General features: G+C 46.5%; 1 protein-coding gene across 2 annotated transcripts in view; it reads left to right on the forward strand.

Moving 5' to 3' along the window:
• The window catches only part of zgc:112183 (uncharacterized protein LOC550410 homolog), a 39,812-nt gene extending 22,880 nt beyond the window's left edge, over positions 1-16,932 (forward strand). For both annotated transcript variants that reach the window (XM_007888491.2, XM_007888492.2), the window contains 6 exons: positions 839-905; positions 2,357-2,409; positions 12,929-12,994; positions 13,898-13,954; positions 14,618-14,694; positions 15,971-16,932. In XM_007888491.2, coding sequence (XP_007886682.1) covers positions 839-905; positions 2,357-2,409; positions 12,929-12,994; positions 13,898-13,954; positions 14,618-14,694; positions 15,971-16,076 — 426 coding nt within the window. In that variant the 3' untranslated portion in view covers positions 16,077-16,932. The remainder of the gene's footprint in view (positions 1-838; positions 906-2,356; positions 2,410-12,928; positions 12,995-13,897; positions 13,955-14,617; positions 14,695-15,970) is intronic.
• Positions 16,933-20,104: the final 3,172 nt, after the last annotated feature.

The raw sequence follows: 20,104 nt of genomic DNA on the forward strand, positions 1-20,104 counted from the left end.
CTGCAGATTTTACACATTTATTTGCTTATAGACAGATGGGGGCAAAGAGTAATTACTACAGTTCTGTTTCCCCAACCCTTGGGACGCAGACAAAAATTGAAATGCCACTCTTTTCTCCTCTCAGAACAGAACTGTTCTGACACTGTAAAATGACGCCTGTCACTCTACAAAATTCAAGCCCTCAGTTGTGCCGATGAGGACCCGCTATGGTGCAATACGTTGGGATCAGCTGTTTCACTAGATGCTGGGCAGGGTGGAAAATTGTGATCAGATGCGGTTGGCGCTGGTTGCTGCATCTCCGAGCAACGAGGCATTTGGTCTGTGTAGAACAGCTTTCACGTTGGGAGGACATCCCAAGATGCTGATACTCCCACAACACCACAGTTGCATCTGTCTGATATTCCCAACTTAAGCACAGTGATTGATTTAGCTGCACTTAGTTGTCAGTTTGGCGATAGTCCAGTGTGTTACTCTGGAAATGCTGCATTGTCTTTCAAGTGTGGGCATTTATTTGAAAACCATAGGGTCCCTGTTCTTTAGTTTGACTTGAAAGATCCTTTGAAAAAAGAGAAGGGAGTTTCTGTTTGTGGAACCTGGGGTGTGCAGAATGGCTGGCATGTTTGTGTGCGAAATAAGTATGTATTCAACAGTAATTACTGTAAAGTGCTTTGAAATGTTTTATTGTGATGAGGTGCTCTAAGAAATGTAACTTCTTTATGAGGTTGTCTTTTTTCCTCTTTTCTGTTTGCTCGAGGCCAGGCTATAAGTCTTTCAATTTAAAATCGGGATGTACATTCGAAACTAATGCAATTTTTTCCTACTTTCATTTCATTTGCAGATCTGGGACACTGCGGGGCAGGAACGCTTCCGCAGTGTGACGCACGCCTATTACAGAGACGCACAAGGTAGAACGGGGAGGAAGGGGCTCACTGTTTGTGTAATAAAGTGGGTAATAAGCCAGGGGTTGGCGAGGCTGGTCTCTGTGTTCCAATGGTTCCTATATTTGACGGCACTTGGGCTGTGCTGGGCCCGTTGAGATCTTAAGGAATGTTGGAACAGATCGAGATCTGTTTATCGAGCCAGTTCTGCAGTAATGCGGCAGACAGTACAAGTGAGCACTGAGCTCTCTTAAGGGCATCGGGCTCAGAGAATGTAACTGGTGGAGCTGGAGAAGGCAGCTCAGGAAACACTGATGTGAAGAGAAGGGAGATGTTGGAATATAAATGCTTCATTATATTATGCTCTGCGTCCGACTCTATACACCCCCCCACACCCCGGCCCAGAAAAATCCACATATTCACAAATCCACAGTACGCAAACAGGAGTATTTGGTTAAAATATTCACCATTACAGACAATGCTCATTGGTTCCTCACAGACACTTTGTCATAGTGTGATCTACACAGAAACCAACACCAACAACTTGCATTTATATAGCGCTCTCATGCTGGGTAGCGTCCCAGAGCGAACCAATTGGTCTCTGGGGATTGGCTCCAGGCTTGCCCCTCTCACACAATTCCTCTTGACTTGCTTTCCTGGCTAATCCCATTTCATCTACTCACCTCAAGAGAAATTAATCTCTACTCTTCACCCTCCGCCCTCTGAGCTTGATTATGTGTCCTCTTGATGTATTGTTTTTTGACAATATAAAACACATTATTAGAATTCGGCTTGCCTTTTGGAACTTGAATGCTTCAATAAACATCTCCCCTGAGCCTTGTCTTTTCCACTGTAGATGTTCCCATTTTCCACAGTCGCTCCACATAACTCAGGTCCTAATTCCATCTACTGCAGGGCCCCATTTTAAGGCATTAGACGGGGTCAATAAAACCCTTAACTGCCTTTATAACTAATCTGAGCTTGTTTCCCATGACTAAAAAAAAATAGATGACCTCCAGGTCAATGAATGGGAGCTACCCACTTTATCTGTCAGTGAAGCTGTGTTATAACAAACTGTGTTATAATAGAGTTCTCTCGCCTTCAAGTTAGAGCCAGGCCGTTTAAGAGTGAAATCAGGAAGCATTTTTTCACTCAAAGGGTGGTAGAAATCTGGAATTCTTTCCCCCAACAGGCCGTGGATGCTGGATCCATCCACACCTAAGAGTGAGGTTGATAGATTTTTGGTAAGTTAGGGTATCAAGGGATATGGGGAGAAAGCAGGAAATTGGAAATGACAGGATAAGTTGAGGTGCAGGTCAGCCACGATCTCACTTAATGGCAGAACAGGCTCGAAGGGCTGAATGGCCTACACCTGTTCATTTATTCCTATGTGATTAGTTTTATTATCCTGAATTTGTATTCATTGTGTTACCCTACCTCTACCAAATGTATTTTAAATTCTCGCTCTCCCTTCACAGCGCTCCTATTGCTATACGACATCACAAGCAAGACATCGTTTGACAACATTAGGGTAAGTTTTTGCTTGTCTCAAATTCTGATTTGATTCTGAGCTCACAAACACTGGATCCATCCAAATGATGAAACACCAAATTGTCCATTTTAAATATTAGTCTGGGTTGGAGAATACATATTTATGATAGTAATAATCCTTGCATTTGTTATAGCGCCTTATTACGTTGTTGAGATGTCTCAAAGCGCTTCACAGAGTATATGGTAAAGTGGATTGACTGTGTATTTTGTGGGTGAAACATGTATTTAGTTGACATTAATTGTTCCGAGGTTTAAACTTCCTTTCCACTTCCCTCAGCTGTGACACTGAATCTCTCAGCGATATTTCCAGCTTTATGTTCCCTTGAATCATCCTGGGATTTATCCCGTTTTTTAAAATTAGCAATTACAAGTGTTTTGTCCTAGACTTGATTTTGTGGGGTTACCAGAAGGTCTTAACCTGAATCATATGGTGCTCAGTGGTAAGTAGAGATTTCACGTCTTAAGGTGCTATATGAAATGCAAGGGTTATTATTTTAAGTTATGTCTGGAGTGACAGGGTCATATTTAATATTGAAATGGACTCGATTTCAAATTAGTTTATTTCATGAAACTAAAAGTACGTCAAAATGACTTGAGGGGACTCACTATAATGCGGTCTAGATTTCGTAGCAAAATTATTAACAATTACTGCCGTGTACAGCCGAGCCAGGTCACTTGGCCTTTTCATCAATAACTTTCCTTTGGAGTGGCGAGGGTGGGGCACGGGGAGGAGGTGGCTGAGAGGTTGTGGCCTCAATCATTGCTCTCTTGGATAAAGCAGACTTGTGAATCAACAATTCCCGAGGCCGGAGGCAATCAAACCGTCCAAATTCCAAAGGTCTGGTGTCTCCCCTGCTGATTGGCGCATCATTACACCTACCATGTGTGTAACCGGCAGAGACAAAGCTCTCCGATAGTTACCTGGTGACAGTAGCTTCCGTCTTGACCAGAGGAGCGTCACTTTGTTCAGCTCGGTAATGAGCTACTGTCCCGCGGCTTGTGCTGCCACTGCCCTTGTTCAGACGTCAGGTTGTGCTTCAGTGCCACCGTTTGATCCCAGTTACACGCGGCAGATTCCACTCCCTCAATGCGCAGCCAGCCTTGTGTATCCTATTGCACGATAGACGGAGCTCTGGCAACACACTGAAACTCTGCCTGTCTGGAGAAAGCTTCCTTAACACTCCTTCAAAAAATAATAATAAAAAGAATTTGGTCACTCAATCCGCGACTGTTTGTGGGATCTTTCTGTGCGCAATTGGCTGCCGCGTTTTGCCCACAAATTATACAGTCAATTCACTTTAAAGTATATTGTGTGAAGCGCTTTGTGACGTCTCGAAGACGTGCTAAGGCGCTATATCAGACGCAAGGGTTTATTATTAACATCATGGCTTAAAGAACAGCCGAGCAAGGCTAAAATCTACATTTTAAATATTTCCCCGTTTTTCTGTGACGGAGACCTTATTGTGCCTTCGAGACGTCTCAAATCGCCGCACAGAATATTGTGTATTTTGTGGGCGAAACTTGGCGCTTGATAGTGGCGGAGCACGACTCCGAGCCGGGGCAAGTGGACTCTGGATGTTGGGTGAGGACAGGATCAAAGTTATTGTGATAGGTGAGACAAAGTCTGGTTATGGGGTGGCACACAGACTGATGTTTGTGCGTTGCATGGTATTCTGTCATGTCACACACTCGAGTCTTTTTGCACTTGAACAGCAAGAGTAAAGACCACCCAATTACAGCTTACTTAGCTTTCGAGAGGATGGGGAGCTGAGCTGCAGTCTGGATGCCCGACGAGTGTGTGTGGGAAGTAATCTGACCCAAGTGAACATGAGCTGTGCCTGTGCATTGCTGAATGCTTATTAACAGCAGCTCGTGTGGTGTGCTCCTGCAAGGGGCAGGAATGTGAGAGCTCAGAAGCAGAGCATCTTCTTTCATTAGACATTGCAACGCTAAACCCAGATGCACAGTTTGCAGTTACATTATCCTGGTATTATCTCTGAATCATAAAGATATAATAATCTTAGCATTTGATACAGTGCCTTCTAATTTCATCGAAACATCTCAAAGCCGGATTTTACTGCCAAGTTCAGTGACTATGTTTTGAAGGCAAACACAGCAGCCAATAAGCGCACAGCATTGTGCCTCAAACAGCCATGAAGTGAATGACTGATTTTATCTGGAGCATTGTTGGCCGGGAAACTGTTTTCTTAGCTATCCATCCAAATGGAAAGCCAGGACCTCAGTTTAACATCTAATACAAGGACGGCACATCAAGCAATGCAGCGTACACCAGCACTGCACTGAAATGTAAGCCTTGACTATCATTTAAAGTTCCAACGAGGGGCTTGAACCAACAACCTTCTGACTTGCAGTTCAGAATGCTGCCAACTGAGCCAGGCTGACGTCTGAATTATTCAGTTCAATCCTCTCAGTCGTTGTAAGAGCATGGGTAGCTCTCTAGTCCATTTAATTTGTTTAGCCATTTACATTATTAAATCCTATTTTCTTTCTTTTTCTGCATATCCTTTAATAATTGTTCAACATAAAACAGTTGCTACACTTGACAATAATTATCTGTGAAGTGCTTTGAGGCTTTTCAATATTAGAGGCAGTATATCAAATGACAGAAAATTATAGGGCCCTTAATACAACCAGCAGTGACCTAAAACTCCTGACAAGCCTCCAGACCAGATTTGAGCATTTCACAACACAGTCTCTCTCTAACTAATGTGATGTTCTGACTCTCGAGTTGAGTCGTTGACATCTACTTCTTTTTCTATCCTTCCTCCTGTCGATCTGTGGAATGAGTTTAGAGATGTGGAGAGCAGTCCTGAAGTTTGTGAGGTTCAACTGGTTGGGGAACTGGGAAGTGCAACCCGCAAAGAAAGTATAACCTTGATTTCACAGCCTTGTTGCCAGGTTGGGAGGTGGGGTGGGGTGGGGGGGAAGAGAACAATAACAACAACAAATTACATGGCGGTTGGGATCAGGAGGGGTGGAAGGCGGGGAGGGTTGAAGAGGAGATCCTGGACAATCTGAGCAGGAGTGGATCTGGTGGGATTCGTGAAACTAAAGTGTGCTCTGCCTCTACGTGTTCTGAGAGTCTAGAGGCTGAACACAGAGGTTCCATTCCTGTATCCCCCAATTCCCAGCAGCAATTTGGTTTACTTCCCGTTTATTTTTCCTCGCTCCCCCCTCCTCCGCCTGCCATTTATTTTTGTTTCGGAAGGAATTTTTTTTTTTCTTTTTAATTAAAAACAATCATCACAGAGATAAATCTTTAGCATTTTAATTGGAATGCTATTTGATTGTTTCTTTTTTTAAAAAAAAGCAGGTATTTCCTGTTTTTTTACATTCTTTCTGTTGTTTCCTGGCTCCGAGCCCCAAGAAAAGTCATAGAATTGTCTCTTCGAAAACTGAATCTGGACGCTTTCAAATCCCCCCCACCACCACCTTCAAAAAAAATAATATGGTTCACATTACGCTCCTGTTTGGACCTTCAGGTGCTGTGTTGATGCTGTATACATACCATGGGAAGCCGGCAGATACAGGACTGCAGGAGGCGTAGGGTTAATAAACAAAATATTCCTTGCGTGCATTTAATATTTGATATAATGCCTTGTAACATTGTCCCATTTCTAATAGTCTTCACAGGTAAAATTAGATGTCGTGACTTTTTTTTGTAGGCGCCCTTGATAGTCGATTTGCACCAGCGGAGAACCGTCATTTTTTTGTGGGTCAGCCGTGTGTTAGACACATGCCAAAAACCCAAGGCGCTGCATAGTTGGGTCATGACCCGAGCAGGGGGGAAATGGTCAGGGTGAGGGGAGGGGAGGGAGCGAGGAGGGGGGAAATGGGGTAGTAGGTCGGAGAGGTAGGAGGGAGCAAGGCCGTGAATGGCCTTGTAGGTGAGGATGAGGATCTTGAATTCGATCCTCTGGGGGATGGGGAGCCAGTGGAGGCGAGCGAGGGTGGGAGTGATGTGGTCCCGAAGCCTGGTGCGGGACAGTACACGAGCTGTAGAGTTCTGGATGACCTGCAGCTTGTGGAGGGAGGTGGCGGGAAGGCCGGCGAGGAGAGAGTTCCCATAGTCCAGCCTTGAGGTGACAAAGGCATGGACCAAGGTTTCAGCAGCGTGAGGGGTGAGGTAATGGCGTAGTCTGGCGATGTTCCGGAGGTGATGGAAGGCGGTGCCAGTTGTGGTGCGGATGTGAGGGAGAAAGGACAGCTCAGGGTCGAACAAAACGCCGAGGTTCCTGACTGGCTTTGAGAGGTGGAGAGTGCGGCCTTGGATGCTGATGGTGTCAGCGCCTGAGGTGCGGAGGCGCTGACGTGAGCCAATCAGGAGGGCCTCGGTTTTTCGCACGTTGAGCTGAAGAAAGTTGTCTCTCGTCCAGGACTCGATGTCGGACAGGCAGCTGTCAGGGCATCGGTGGTCGTGGAGTTGAGAGTAGAGGAGGAAAGGTAGATAGTGCCCCTCATGCAGGGGAACGTCCCAGAGTGCTCTACATGTCAGACCAGACATTCCATATTTTCACAGTAACTTCTCTTTGTCTGGAGTCGAGATACAGAAGAGAGACCCTTGCAGGAACTTGACATGTAGGACCTATTAGCCCAGAGTGGGTGGTAGGAGCCATGACTTGGGCACTACAGAGTGGGTGTGATGGTAAAAAAAATTAATAATAATAATCCTTGCATTTGATATTATCCCTTTCATGGCAGGAGGACATCTCCCTCGGCTTCACAGGAGTTATAGTAAAGTGTAGTATCTGTGTATTTTATAGGCAAAGACAGCAGCCATAGTGCTGTCTCAAAAACTGCCTGAATAGGCCATGGGAACTTTAACGTGCCCTTGAACAGGCAGATGGGACCTCGGTTTAACGTCTGATCTGAAGGACAGCACCTTTGACGATGGTCACCAATCTCTTTCTCTCCCTTCTTGCCCCCCCCTCCCCCCCGCCCCCCAACCCCTTCCCCCACCACCACACACACACATACACACACACACACACACACATTAGCTCCTGAAACCACAGTACAGAATCATGAATCAAATTGTGTGTGGAGAGGCCAGGTGGATCAATTGCTAACTTTGTCTGAATCATTTCTCGAGAACAATAAAATCTTAAATGAGCGTGTGATGATTAGGTGACACCGATTCGAGTTCCTGCTTGTCGAGCCTGACATGTGTTCAGTTCCTGGAGGACTTTGCTTCCTTACTGAGAAATCCTGTTACAAATGCCCACATATTACATCCCAGGGAGTCTGAATACAGTTCAGGAAACAACACAGCTGGGAGGCATTTGCTGCACTGGTTGGGCTGACTGGAGTGTTGTGATTTCATATGGTGAGCACCAGGAAACAGAATGTCTTACCAACAGAGCAGGCGCAGTATCAGGATGGAATGCAAGCGTTAGTCAGCGGTAGGTGATGTGAGGATAGGAGACTCTTGTGTTTTTCGATGAACTGAAATCCAATGAGTGGGGACAGCAGCTGCTGTGAATACCACTCGACAGGAATTGCTTGTTAATTTCCAACAGCTCGGAGAAAGTGGATCATTTTGTAGCGTTTTCCATTAACCTATGACCCAGGCCGGCATGCAATTTTCCTCCAATGTTGATGCCACTTGTATGACCTGTAAGAAGTCATTTAATGAAGATACGGCTCTGTGTAGCTCAATCATCAATAAGATTCCTGCGATGGGCTGTATAAAGCTGTGCTTTACTTTAGATTAGTCTTTAACCTTTCGGTCCAGTGTGTATCTAGCGTGTAAGCCTTAAATTCCCAAGGGCACCGTAACTTCGAGTTGAAGTGGTCCTGTCTGTCTGACACAATGTCTGATGGTGGCTCAGATGGATTGGTCGGACAGACTGTCCTGTCCGGATGGGTGGAGGAGGAACTTGTGGGGTGGGGGGGAGGGGGGGTCAGGGAAGGCGGTAAACGTAGTCCAGCAAAACATACTCCAGTTTACTACAATAACAACAAGAGCTTGCATTTATATCGAGCCCATCACACTGGGCTTTGCCTCTGAGCAAACATGCTCTGAGCCCAGAATTGTAACATTGCACTTGGTGCTTAGTCTGTGGGGAATCACTATACAACAACAACAACAAGATTACATTTGTATAGCGCCTTTCACGTTGGGAGGACGTCCCAAGGCGCTGGACAGAGTACAGCATTTCAGACCTGAGCTGGGGTCAGGGGGGGAGAAGGGAGGGGAAGGGGGTGGCCGATGGCATGGTCGAAGAGGAGGGTCTTGAGGCGGGACTTGAAGGACGCTAAGGAGGGGGTGAGCGGAGTGACTGGAGGATGGAATTCCAGAGGTTGGGGACAGAGTGGCTGAAGGCTCTCCCGCCAATGGTGGGGCGGGTGGGTCGGGGGACGTGGAGCAGGCCAGAGCCGGCTGAGCGGAGGGAACGGGCGGGTTGGTGGGGGGTTAGGAGGTCGCAGAGGTAGGGTGGGGCGAGGCCATGGAGGGCATTGTATGTGAGGACCAGGATCTTGAACTGGATCCTCTGAAGGATAGGGACCAGTGGAGTCGGGTGAGAGTGGGGGAGATGGGGTCACAGAGTTTGGTGCGGGAGAGGACACGGGCTTCAGAGTTCTGGATTATCTGCTCATTTGCATAGTCGAGCCCGGAGGTGATGAAGGCATGAACAAGAGTTTCAGCGGCCTGAGGGGTGAGGTAGTGGTGGAGTCGGGCGATGTTACGGAGGTGAGGAAAGGCAGAACGGGTTGAATGTGGGGGAGAAATGACAGTTGAGGGTCGAACAAGTCACCCGGGTTCCTAACTGGCTTGGTGAGTTGTAGTGTGCAACCATGAGCCTGAGATGCAGAGGCGCTGGCGTGAGCCAATCAGGAGGGCCTCAGTCTTGTTCACATCCAACTGTAGGAAATTTTCCTTCATCCAGGACTTGATGTCCGACAGCCGGTCTGTCAGGTCGATTCATTGAGGAGGCTGAGAGGCTGAAGGGCTGGATAACTTTTCAAGCTGGGACCTATAAATACATAAGGGGATGGGGAAGCTGGACTGATAGCAGGGGCTAAAGCCTGCAGAGAGGATCCAGTGTTAACCCTGTCTAGATGCGGTTTCCACTCTGCATGGTCAAACAACAACAATAAATAAACTTTGTACAGCGCCTTTCACGTCAGGAGGTCGTCCCGAGGCGCTGGACAGTCAGGGATCCGCACCCGAGCTGTTGGTCGGGATAAGGGGGGTGGCGGGGAGCGGGGAGGGTAGGGGTAGGAGGGTGACCGAAGGCGCGGTCGATGAGGAAGAAGATAAAGCTGGAAGAAAAGACCTTATCGCAGGTTGAGGAAACAGAAAGAGTCTGAGGCCCTGGTGAATGCCTGTCAACCGCTCCGTAACACTAATCCTGCAAGGGCTGGCAGTGTAAATGTCAAGGCTCATTTATAGCTGTATGAGCCCACAGAATGACGTGTGTTGACATATATGTGACGCCAAACTTGGCAGCTGAGGCAGGCTGAATGGAAGACGGAGTCGAGGAAAATCAATGGCATCGCAGCAGCTGAATCCATCTGAGAGAATCAGAGAGACCCTTCACATCCGAAAGTCTTCTTTCCAAAACAACCTCCGTAGCTCCACGCTACAGCGCTTCAAATTCATTACTTAATGAGGCGTAACGGTGGCCTGAGCAACAAAAAAAAACACCCACGTCAGGGTTATCTTTAGCTGCTGCTAAATCGAAAGCAGAACTGAGTCACTCCCATGGGAGGCTTTAACCAGAGGTGCGGCTAATTTTAAACTGCAGCAAGGACTTTTGTTCCTTCCAAATTCGGAACATTCCCATTCACAAGAGTGATTCGCCTCGATTTCACCCGATTCGAAAGGCTCCACTCACGCACGGTTGCAGCCAATCCAGGTTATTCTGAGCTTTCCAGCAAAGATGCGCCGGGCCTTTCCTCAGTAGCAAGCAGCGAAAATAATTGACGGCTTCCTTTGTCGGGCGAGTTCAATTCCTGTGGGGTCTGTCGCTGTTTTTGAAAATTGTTATTGTCGCAGTTCCGCACAGAAGTTGCTTGTGTTTTGTTAAGGGTTCGGGCCTTATTGGCTAACAGGGCTGATGTTGGACACGCACTCTCCATTACTGTGTCAGGCCATAATCGTGGGGGGACGGATAGGTCGATATTTGCCAGAGATTCAGAACCGAGGGGGAAACCTTTTCGGCATTTTCTAATTTGGTCAACTTGGTCCAATATGCCACTAGAGTGCCTAAAAATGGCCGACTTTCCTATCGTCAGGTCACCGCTGATGTCACCTACTGTGCGGGTAGGAGCACAGCGCACCAGGCGGTCACGTTTGCCGGCCTACCCGCACAACAGCAACAACTTGGATTTATATCGCGCCCTTTGCGCCGGACGGCGTCTCGGAGTGCTGCCCATTGCCCACGTGCACAGCACACAGTCACAGGAGGTCAACCATCTTGAGCGCTGGCATCTGGCTCGTCAGCCCTGAAAATACCTAATGACTATAGCGATTCCGTCTGGGTTTAGAAGTCGGACCCTTGTGAAGCGGGCAGGAGTTGCTGGTTTATTTATCTCCTCTTTCTCTCGTGTGTCCTACGTCGTCAAATTGAAGATGTGCTCCATTGCGCAATACCTTTCTCGAGACAGTTTGATTGATTGTGGCAGAGGAGAAGCTGGACACAGGGCCGCAGACAGCATGCCCAGCAACAGAGAATAAATTAGAACCAGTTTAATTTCCCACAGAGATTTTGGTGCTGCGAGGGGTTTTGTGCCAGATTGCGTTTCATTATCTAATCCTGTGATGCAGCACTCTACACCAGCACAGATTATTTCTCACAAAGTAGAGGAATTAAATCCCGATGAAATACTGTTGCTTTGCAGGTTTCCCTCTGCAGGGATACAGCACACAGCCCAAATAATTAAACACAACCAATACTCCTTGCTAATGAGAAATGATTTGTTTCCTTCCCCCACCAAACCTGTCGTCGTCTCAAGAGCTTCCTCCTCGACCGCGGCTACGATCATCTTTCCCCTCCCCACCACCCTCAGCTCAGATGTTGTGCTGGCGCTGTTGAGGGCCTTGGGCAGTGCCTTCGACGTGAAAGGCGCGATACAAATGTAAACATGTATCGTACGCGGAAGGCGCCTCAATGTAAATGTGCCTTGTATTGTTGACGAATCTCCATCCGCTTCTTGGAAGTTTGACTCCAGTGACTTTTGATGAGTTTTGATTTCATTGAAATGTATCTTAACTCGTACTCCAGAAATGGCAGCCAGCCTCTGACTCACTGTAATTGCTAGGCATCCACCACAGGAGCCGTGTTTATTTACCTTTAGAGCTATCATTCAATCTCCTGCCATGGCACAGACTGTGCTCAATCTGACTGGCGCGGGAGACAGATTCTTTGAAAATAAAAAGGTGTCTATTATTCTTTTAAAAACATTGCACCAGCTCGCTGGTTTAAAAATGTCTGAAACTGCCGAGGCTGGATGAGTTTACGCTATAAATAATCTTTGTATTTGATTTCATGCCTGTTTATGTCAATGTGTCAAAGTGCTTATAGGGAACTGCTGTCCAATGCAATGACTATGTATTTCAATGGTCGAGTGATTGAGTGCTCCCCTTCAGAATCCTTAATAAGAAATCAATTGCTCAACTGAGGGCTCTTTCTAGTCGCTGGAAGAATGTCAAACCAAACTCCGTACTGAACTCTGCTCTGGCACAGTTTCGGACTGGAGTTTCGCACACCGACTTGTGGGAATTTCTAATTGAGTTCTCTATTAAGAAATTCTATTAAGAAATACAGGAATGATAATAATCTTTACATTTATAGCGCCTTTCGGGTCGTGTGGATGTCAGAAAACTTCACAGCTCTGTAAAGTGTAATGAATGTGTGTTGTATAGAAACTAGAAAGCCATTTATCTGCATTAATTTGGTCTGGCAGGATTGTGGATAAGGAAACAGCGCAAATAATGGGTCATCATGCTAAATACAAATTGGCTACAGTAGTATCTAACACTTTTTTTCCATCAGGAGTTATACGGGCACTGTAGTATCACATGGTGCATCTCTTTCCCGCTCACTTTCTTTTTCTCATTTTGACTCTAAATTTCTTTCTCACTCCCTGTCTCCAACTCTACACTGTACTTGTATTTTTAAAGAAAGCTCAGTAAACACACTTGCCTTGAGTTGCCAGATTAGTCTTGCTGTTGGTCTAAAACCTTGTGAATATGCTCGCAACTAACCATTTTCTTTGCCAGCCTCACACTTCTGCTTTGGAGCCCGATATAGATAAGTGGACGTGTGGATACATGACATTGTGCTGTGTGGCAAATGCAATTTAGACCCTCCTGTTAATCCTCTATTAATGAGGGAAGATTTGGGGGAGGATGGGTTCAGGTTTCCGAACTGAGACCTCTTGCCAGAATTATAACAGACATTGATTGCAATGACTTGAACTGCACGTGCTTTAAGATTGATTCCGTTCCATTAACTCGTCTTCTCTTTCAGGCTTGGTTAACAGAGATACACGAATACGCTCAGCAGAATGTAGTCATCATGTTGCTAGGAAACAAGGTGAGCACCATTTGTTGTTTATCTGTTTGACGGAATTGGCTTCTCAACAGATTCCAGATTGCCAAAGGACCATAGTAAGAACCATAATTGTCAAGGAACCTAAAAAAAATTGCTCAGTGGTTTCTGTTAAAAGAGGTTCCTGCAAATGGCAAGTTTTAAGTAACTAACGGACCCAGGCTTGATCGCACTGAAATATTTAGGAATTTTGTGAGTAATTATGTGATAGAATGTTAATAGTGATAGCAGCCTTACACCAGCCCGTGTGATTTTGTTCCTGGGCAGTTGTATGGCAGCCTTACCCCAGTGATTTGGTTGACTTTTGTATGTTGGTCAGTGTAAGTCCATCTCTTGCTGGTTGCTGTATCCTCACACCGGGTACGATGGTCTGAGATTCATCTGATTGTTTTTATCAATGTCTCCATATAACCTCCGTACAATCTTCAGTGCCTGAGCTAGAGAAGTGGCCTTCAAAGTTTTTCTGAACACAAAACCATTTTACAAACCAAATGTTGGAGAGGACAGTTGTATTTACTGGCATCTGGGTGATGGGAACAGAGCGAGAGGGAGAGAGAGAGAGAGAGAAAAAGAGAATAGGAGAAATGGTAAAGGAATAAAAGGTACCGGAGATAGAAGCAAAGATGGGGGTAACACAAAGGTTTGTGAGATTTTCCTGTGTTGGTCACACTACAACAACAGCAGCAACTTGCACTTATGTAGCGCCCTCCATGCAGGGGAGCGTCTCAGTGCTCTTCACTTGTGTGTACAGTGCTTTGTGTCCGCGTATGTGCGCATTGGGCCAGCAATGTGATTTTGAGTGCGCTGTAACACTCTGCACATCAGGCAAGTTCCTCCTCAACTTGTCCATGGAATACTGAAAGCTGGTGCTTTTGTTTTCTTTTGCAGGCTGATATGACCGGAGAGAGAGTCATCAAGAGAGAAGAGGGAGAGAAATTGGCCAGGGTGAGCCGTAAATCCAATGTTACCATGTAAATCCAAATGTACATGGTAAAATGTGTCGCTGTTTTTCTCTATACATTTCATGTTCTCTCTCTTTCTCTCTCCCCCCCACCACTTCACTGGTCAGCAGTCTGTGACCCACCTGCAATGTGTAAGGCACCCACTCCACAATGCGTAAACTTCCTCCGATAATAATCCTGTAACAATAATAATAATAATCCTAGCATTTGATATAGCGCCTTATCGGGTCTTCAAGACATCTCAAAGAGCTTCACACAATATACTGTAAAGTACTGTGTATTTTGGGGGCAGATCCACAGAATAACCCACAGCCGTCCACGCCACCTCATATTGTTACTCTTTCTCAGCTCTACAACTACCACATCCACAGCACGGAGGGTAACTAATTCATATTTAACCAGCTCTCAAATCGGGGTGAAGCCTGACCTGCCTCTCTCCCCAACCCCCCGCCTCACCCTAACTCCACTTTACCAAGGTATTGGTGAGAACTGCAACTCATTCAACTTACAAAGCTGAGCCCCACCAGTTGGCTGTTGATCAACCTGTATACTTAGAGATTGGTGTTACAGCGTGAGACTTAGTCTGAACTGTAATTGCAGAGAGAATGTAATGGGCTAGTGAAATATCTTTACGTGTGATCCACAGGAGTACGGCGTTCCCTTCATAGAGACCAGCGCTAAAACAGGCATTAACGTGGAGCTAGCATTCATGGCTGTTGCAAAGTAAGTGCCTCTTTCCTAATCTCTTAAAAGCCATAGTCCATTTTTTTTTCGTACCTTATCACATCAACATCTCAAACAGTGGTTATGTTTTGCATAGCAATGTCCTACAAACACTCATGAGCTGAATGGCCAATTTATCCAAAGAATTGTTGGCCGGGAGACTGGGAGAAACTCCTTGGTCTTTCCGAATAGTATCATAAGATCTTTAACATCCGCCTAAAGAACAGGTAGGTAGGAACGTGGTTAGCATTTTTGGCCAATGTACAGCAACTAACAGTGACCGGTCCTCCAGGACTGTATCAGCCAGGGCGATCAATCCTAATATAGGGCTTGAAAGCAGCCCTTTTGGCCCAGAGATATGAGCATGACACACAAAACTGGGCTGATACATTGAGAGTGAATTACAGAGAATTGTTGGGCGTATAGGGTTACCAGTTGTACAAATGTAACTTGTTGTAGTACTTAGGTACATTGTGAATCTATTCCCTTCCTGTCTTGTATCCCCAGTGTACTCAGTGACACAGTCACAAGAGTTAGTGGTAATAAGAGAAACCGCTGCAGTGACCAACATAGATTTACCACAGTGCGAGTCACCTCCTTGAGGAGAGGACAGTTAGGAGGAAACAAAAACCAACGGTGAATGGAAAAAAAATTGTCCTTTTGTGTTAATATATCAGCTGCCTGAGGATGTGGTAAAGTCAGGAGTTCGACAGCAATTAAAACTCCACACTAAGCTGCTGGTTTGGGCATTAGACACAGCGGCCAAATTGAAATGCCCATCACATGCTCACAAGAACTCTAATAATGTACATTCATCCGTCCAATGTTGGTTGAGATAATCGGCCTTGATACTCTCCTTGCGGGTGTAATGAATGAGTTTACTGCACTGAGCGCTCTGGGACGCCGGCCGGCGTGGAGGGCGCTATATAAATGCAAGTTGTTGTTGTTGAGCAAATAGAATAACAGTGTCAGCAGCAGCTCAGTTATCATGGACCTGAAAGGCCTCTGTTTGTGCTGACACTTTCTAGGCTTCGTTACCTTGGTTGGGTTTCTTAATTTGCAGGGGTAATAGTCCCTTCGAAAAAGAATTAAATGAATAATAATTTGGTCACTCGATCCATGGTTGCCCAATTGGCTGCCACGTTTCGCTCACAAAACACACAGTCACTTCACTTTATAGTATATTGCGTGAAGCGCTTTGAGATGTCTGGAAGACGTGATAAGTCGCTGTATCAAATGCGAGGATGAAGGATGATGAATGCTGTTTTCGTTTCAGGGAGCTCAAACACAGATCTGTCAATCAGCCCAATGAGCCCAAATTCCAAATCCACGAGTACATCGAATCCCAGAAGAAGAAGTCCAGCTGTTGTGGGTTCGTCTAACAAGCCGTGAGGTTGGAGGACTCTGGCTGCGTTCGGCTTTTGTGAATGGCAGTGGAGGGGCGCACTGATGTGCACCGTTTGTGTAATACCCATCCATGCTCTCTACGCTGAGTTCAGTTGTGGTCTGGCTCATCATTTTGTAACGTGACATCATGCTGTCCTCATGCATTTGACTACCATGCGAGTGAGAGTTCTCTCCTCTCTCTGCCGTTTTACTGATGTGTCTTCTTCTGTTTGGAGCTCTGATGGTGACGCAATGGCTTTGCGTTGCCTGGGAATCGCTCACACGCCTTGACATGAAAGTCCTCTCAATGGGAGCCATTGTAAATGACCCTCCCGATTTCTGTACCGTTCAGCCAGTCAGCTACTGTGTATTGTAACCTGACTTTAAGGAGTACTGTATTTAAGTTCTAATCTTTCACGTCTCATTCTATCACCACGCAATAGCTCACCCCCCGCCTCGCTCTCTCCTCCATCCTTTTCCTTCCCCCCGGGACACAGGAGCTCAGCTGTCCTGAACTCCAGCATCTGACTGGTAGGAAAGCTTCAAAATCACATTCTCAGTCTGACCACTATCCAGCAGTATTTATTTTGGTCAGTGGGGGTGTCTGACACAAGCGAGAACCCATTGCCCTGCTTAAGAGTATCCCAAAACCAAGTTGAGCGTTGCACATGTGAATGCCGCCCTCACGTGGAAATTTCCCTTTGTCTAGAATGGAACGTGCAGCATCTCCCCGGTCGGACGTACCCTTCTTTACCCAATTCTGGATAGAATTAGGCACAGGCTATGGGGAAACAGCGGGGTTGGGGTGATGGTGGGGGAGTGGGACTAGTTAGAGAGCTCTTTCAAAAAGAGCTGGGCACAGGCACGATGGGCCGAATGGCTTCCTTCTCTGCTGTAAGGTTCTGTGATTCACAGATTAATGAGATTTGCCACAATCTCGAAAAGCGACCCGGGCAGGTCTCAGGAGGGAAGCTTTTGCAGAACTAAATTTATTGCCAGATTCCAGGGAGATCCCCTTTGCTTATTGTAGCCTGTGCTGAGTCCGACTCTTGTAATCAGCTGTGACATTGTGTGATAAGTTTCCATCTGCCTGTTACTACGAAATTAACTTTGTAATTAACCCTGTTTAAGGATTGCTCTTTCAATGATCTAGTGGGTCACACAAGCTGCCGGATACAGCATTGAGCAATGCAGACTCGTGAGTCTGCAGCTTGCACTTATATAGCGCCCTCCACGCAGGGTAGCTTCTCAGAGCGCTTAAAGAGTACTAGAAGCATAGGAACAGGAGTAGGCCATTCAGCCCCTTGAGCCTGTTCTGCCATTCTATTAGATCATAGCTGATCTATACCTCAACTCCAATTACCCGCCCTTGGCCTGCAACCCTTGATACTAATTAGTTCCCAAATGCCAACCATTCATCAGAAGAAGGGAAAACACCTCCAGGCAAGGAGTCGGGGAAGGAGAAAAAACGGAGGTTTGAAAATCAAGTCCTGTTTTGGGGTTTGCATTCCTCGTGAACTTCCTTTGCCAGAATGACCTGCAAACATGTTGCACTTGCGGATCGAGCCAAGTGCAGACATGTAAATAAAAGTGCCAACCAGGATGCCAACACATGGCACCTGTAGAGAGCCGGAGGAATGGAGTATTGTCAATCTCTCTCCCCAGTGAGGACAAGAGGCCCTGGTCTCAGGGGCGGGGGGTGGTGGGGGTGATGGCATGATTCATCACTGGTAACAGTCGTGTTTCTGCTGCGCAAATGGCCAAGTCGATATTTACTGTGTGAATGTGAATCCAGAGTATTACTGACTGCGACACAGGCGACAGTGCTGATGTCCTTGGGTTGTGGCATCATACAACAGCGACAACTTGCATTTATAAAGCGCCCTTCACACAGGAGCAATGTGGCCAAGAAGCAAAATAATACTATTACTAAACCCTGTTGTCTCCCTGTAAATACATCTGACTCAGCACTGTGGTAAATCTCCCCGTCTCACAATCATGTGACGTAGCTGTAAATATCCTGTCTTACAGCCCCTGTGTACGATATAGCTGTGAATCTCTGTCATCTCAGACCCTATGTGTAATATAACTGTAAATATCCCGATTCAGACCTTGAGTGTAATATAACTGTAAATTCTAGTCTATTTGTGGTGGAGTTTGATAATCGGATAATCGTTCCACGTTTGGTCTCTGAATCTCACGTCCTGAGTTGAATTGCTGCCTTTACCAGTTTGCGTGTGGGAGACGGGATGTGTGTGTGTGTGTGTGTGTGTGTGGTGTGGGGTGGAGGGGCGGGGGGGGGGGGGTGGTGCGGGAGAGAGGTTGCATTGAGTTCTGTAATCTCTGTTCTGTTTGGCTTGAGCTGCTGAGCCCACAGAATGCTTTGTGGAAATTTGCCCCGTGGTCAGAGATGGTCAGTGTCACTGCACAAATGGATTCTCGTAACTTCCCGGAGTTTGGATACGTTTGATGAACACATTATGTTTAACAAACTCTCCTGCATCTCTTTCCTGCGGTCGTGTGAGGGCTGTCGCGAGTGGGATTTCTCCCCCCACCTTCGGTGTCTTATGTGGAGAAAATCCTTAGCACAACATTTGAAGAGCCACGAATGGTTTGTTTCTGTGCGTTAACTTTCTAGTGATTCATTGCAACGATTTTCCTGATTTATAGTATTTTTTCTTGCTGTCGGTTCAGCTTGCACGTCTTTCCCTCAACAAGTTAGTTGGTAGCTGCCCCTGCTCTGTACTGCGTGACTGATCTCTGGTACATCCACCCCATCCTCGTCCTTGCTCAGTGATTATTACAAGCAGCTCAGAGCAGGAATCTTGTTCTTACTTCTGCCCACTCTGCTTTCTCACCATCTCCGTTAGGGTTTAGACTGCTGCGCGCAATTGGCTGCCACGTTTCACCCGCAAAATATAGTCAATTCGCTTTACAGTACTCACTGTGAAGCGCTTTGAGGCGTCTCGAAGACGCGATAAGGCGCTATATCAGATGCAAGGATTATTATTATCGTTATAAAGCTTCCTCTCGAATAGTGATCTGCACCAGACAAGCTGCCTGGCCAGAGTGCTGACTGTTTAACGTAGCCTGTGAATTTAACTGTTCAACCAGCTTGTAACGCCAACTCATCAAATCCCGTGGGTAAGATCACATCACGTGCATCAGAGTGTCTCTCTCTGCTGCACAACTAAGTGCCTGAGAGCTCTGACACAAAGTACATCAACTCCCCTCTCTCCTACCCCCCCCACCCCCCCCCCCCATCCAACCCCACACACATACTCTCCTCGAGGTTGTGTGGCCGGGGTGATTTTCAGAAAAAGTTTTGTGTTGGAAGCTTCGCCTCGGCAGCATTGCCTCGGAGAACACGATTGTGTCATTACCGTTGAGTTTCACAAACTAGTTCGAGGGCTTGCAAGTCAGAACTTGCAAGTGAACACGGTGCCTGCTGAAGTAATTGTCCTCAGGGCACCGATCGACAGGATCCTCTGTAGTTGCTGGAAAATAGAATCTGCATTTGTGCCTTTCGTGTTGAGCTCGGCTTTGTTTCCCCCGACAGGCTAGTGCCCTGGCAGTTCAGAAAACAGGTCGACGGCTGGTTCTTCCCGATAAGTGCTTACCTTTGCCGTCCTGTCTGTGTTACGAGCCCGGACACTGTGTTCATGCTGCTCAGGACAAGTGGCTGTGTAAGCGAATGTGCTCCGACACTCATCTCCCTGATCTATCTCGCTGGGGTCCTGCTCCAGCGCCTCCCCTCCTCTGCTCAGTCGAGTCGTGCTGCCTTTAATAAAGTAATTTGTTTGCCACATTGTGACTTTATTTACCCGTCTTTTTATTTACTCGCTTTTACTCAATCAACGACTGTTTGTGGGACACTTCTGTAAGCAATTGGCTGCCGCGTTTCGCCCACAAAATATAGTCAATTCACTTTACAGTGTATTCTGTGAAGCACTTTGTGACGTCTCAAAGTCGTGATACGGCACAGTATCAAATGCAAGGTTTATTATTATTATTGATATTTTCC

The sequence above is a fragment of the Callorhinchus milii genome, unplaced genomic scaffold, assembly GCF_018977255.1.
Source record: "Callorhinchus milii isolate IMCB2004 unplaced genomic scaffold, IMCB_Cmil_1.0 Scaffold20, whole genome shotgun sequence".
NCBI lineage: Eukaryota > Metazoa > Chordata > Chondrichthyes > Chimaeriformes > Callorhinchidae > Callorhinchus > Callorhinchus milii.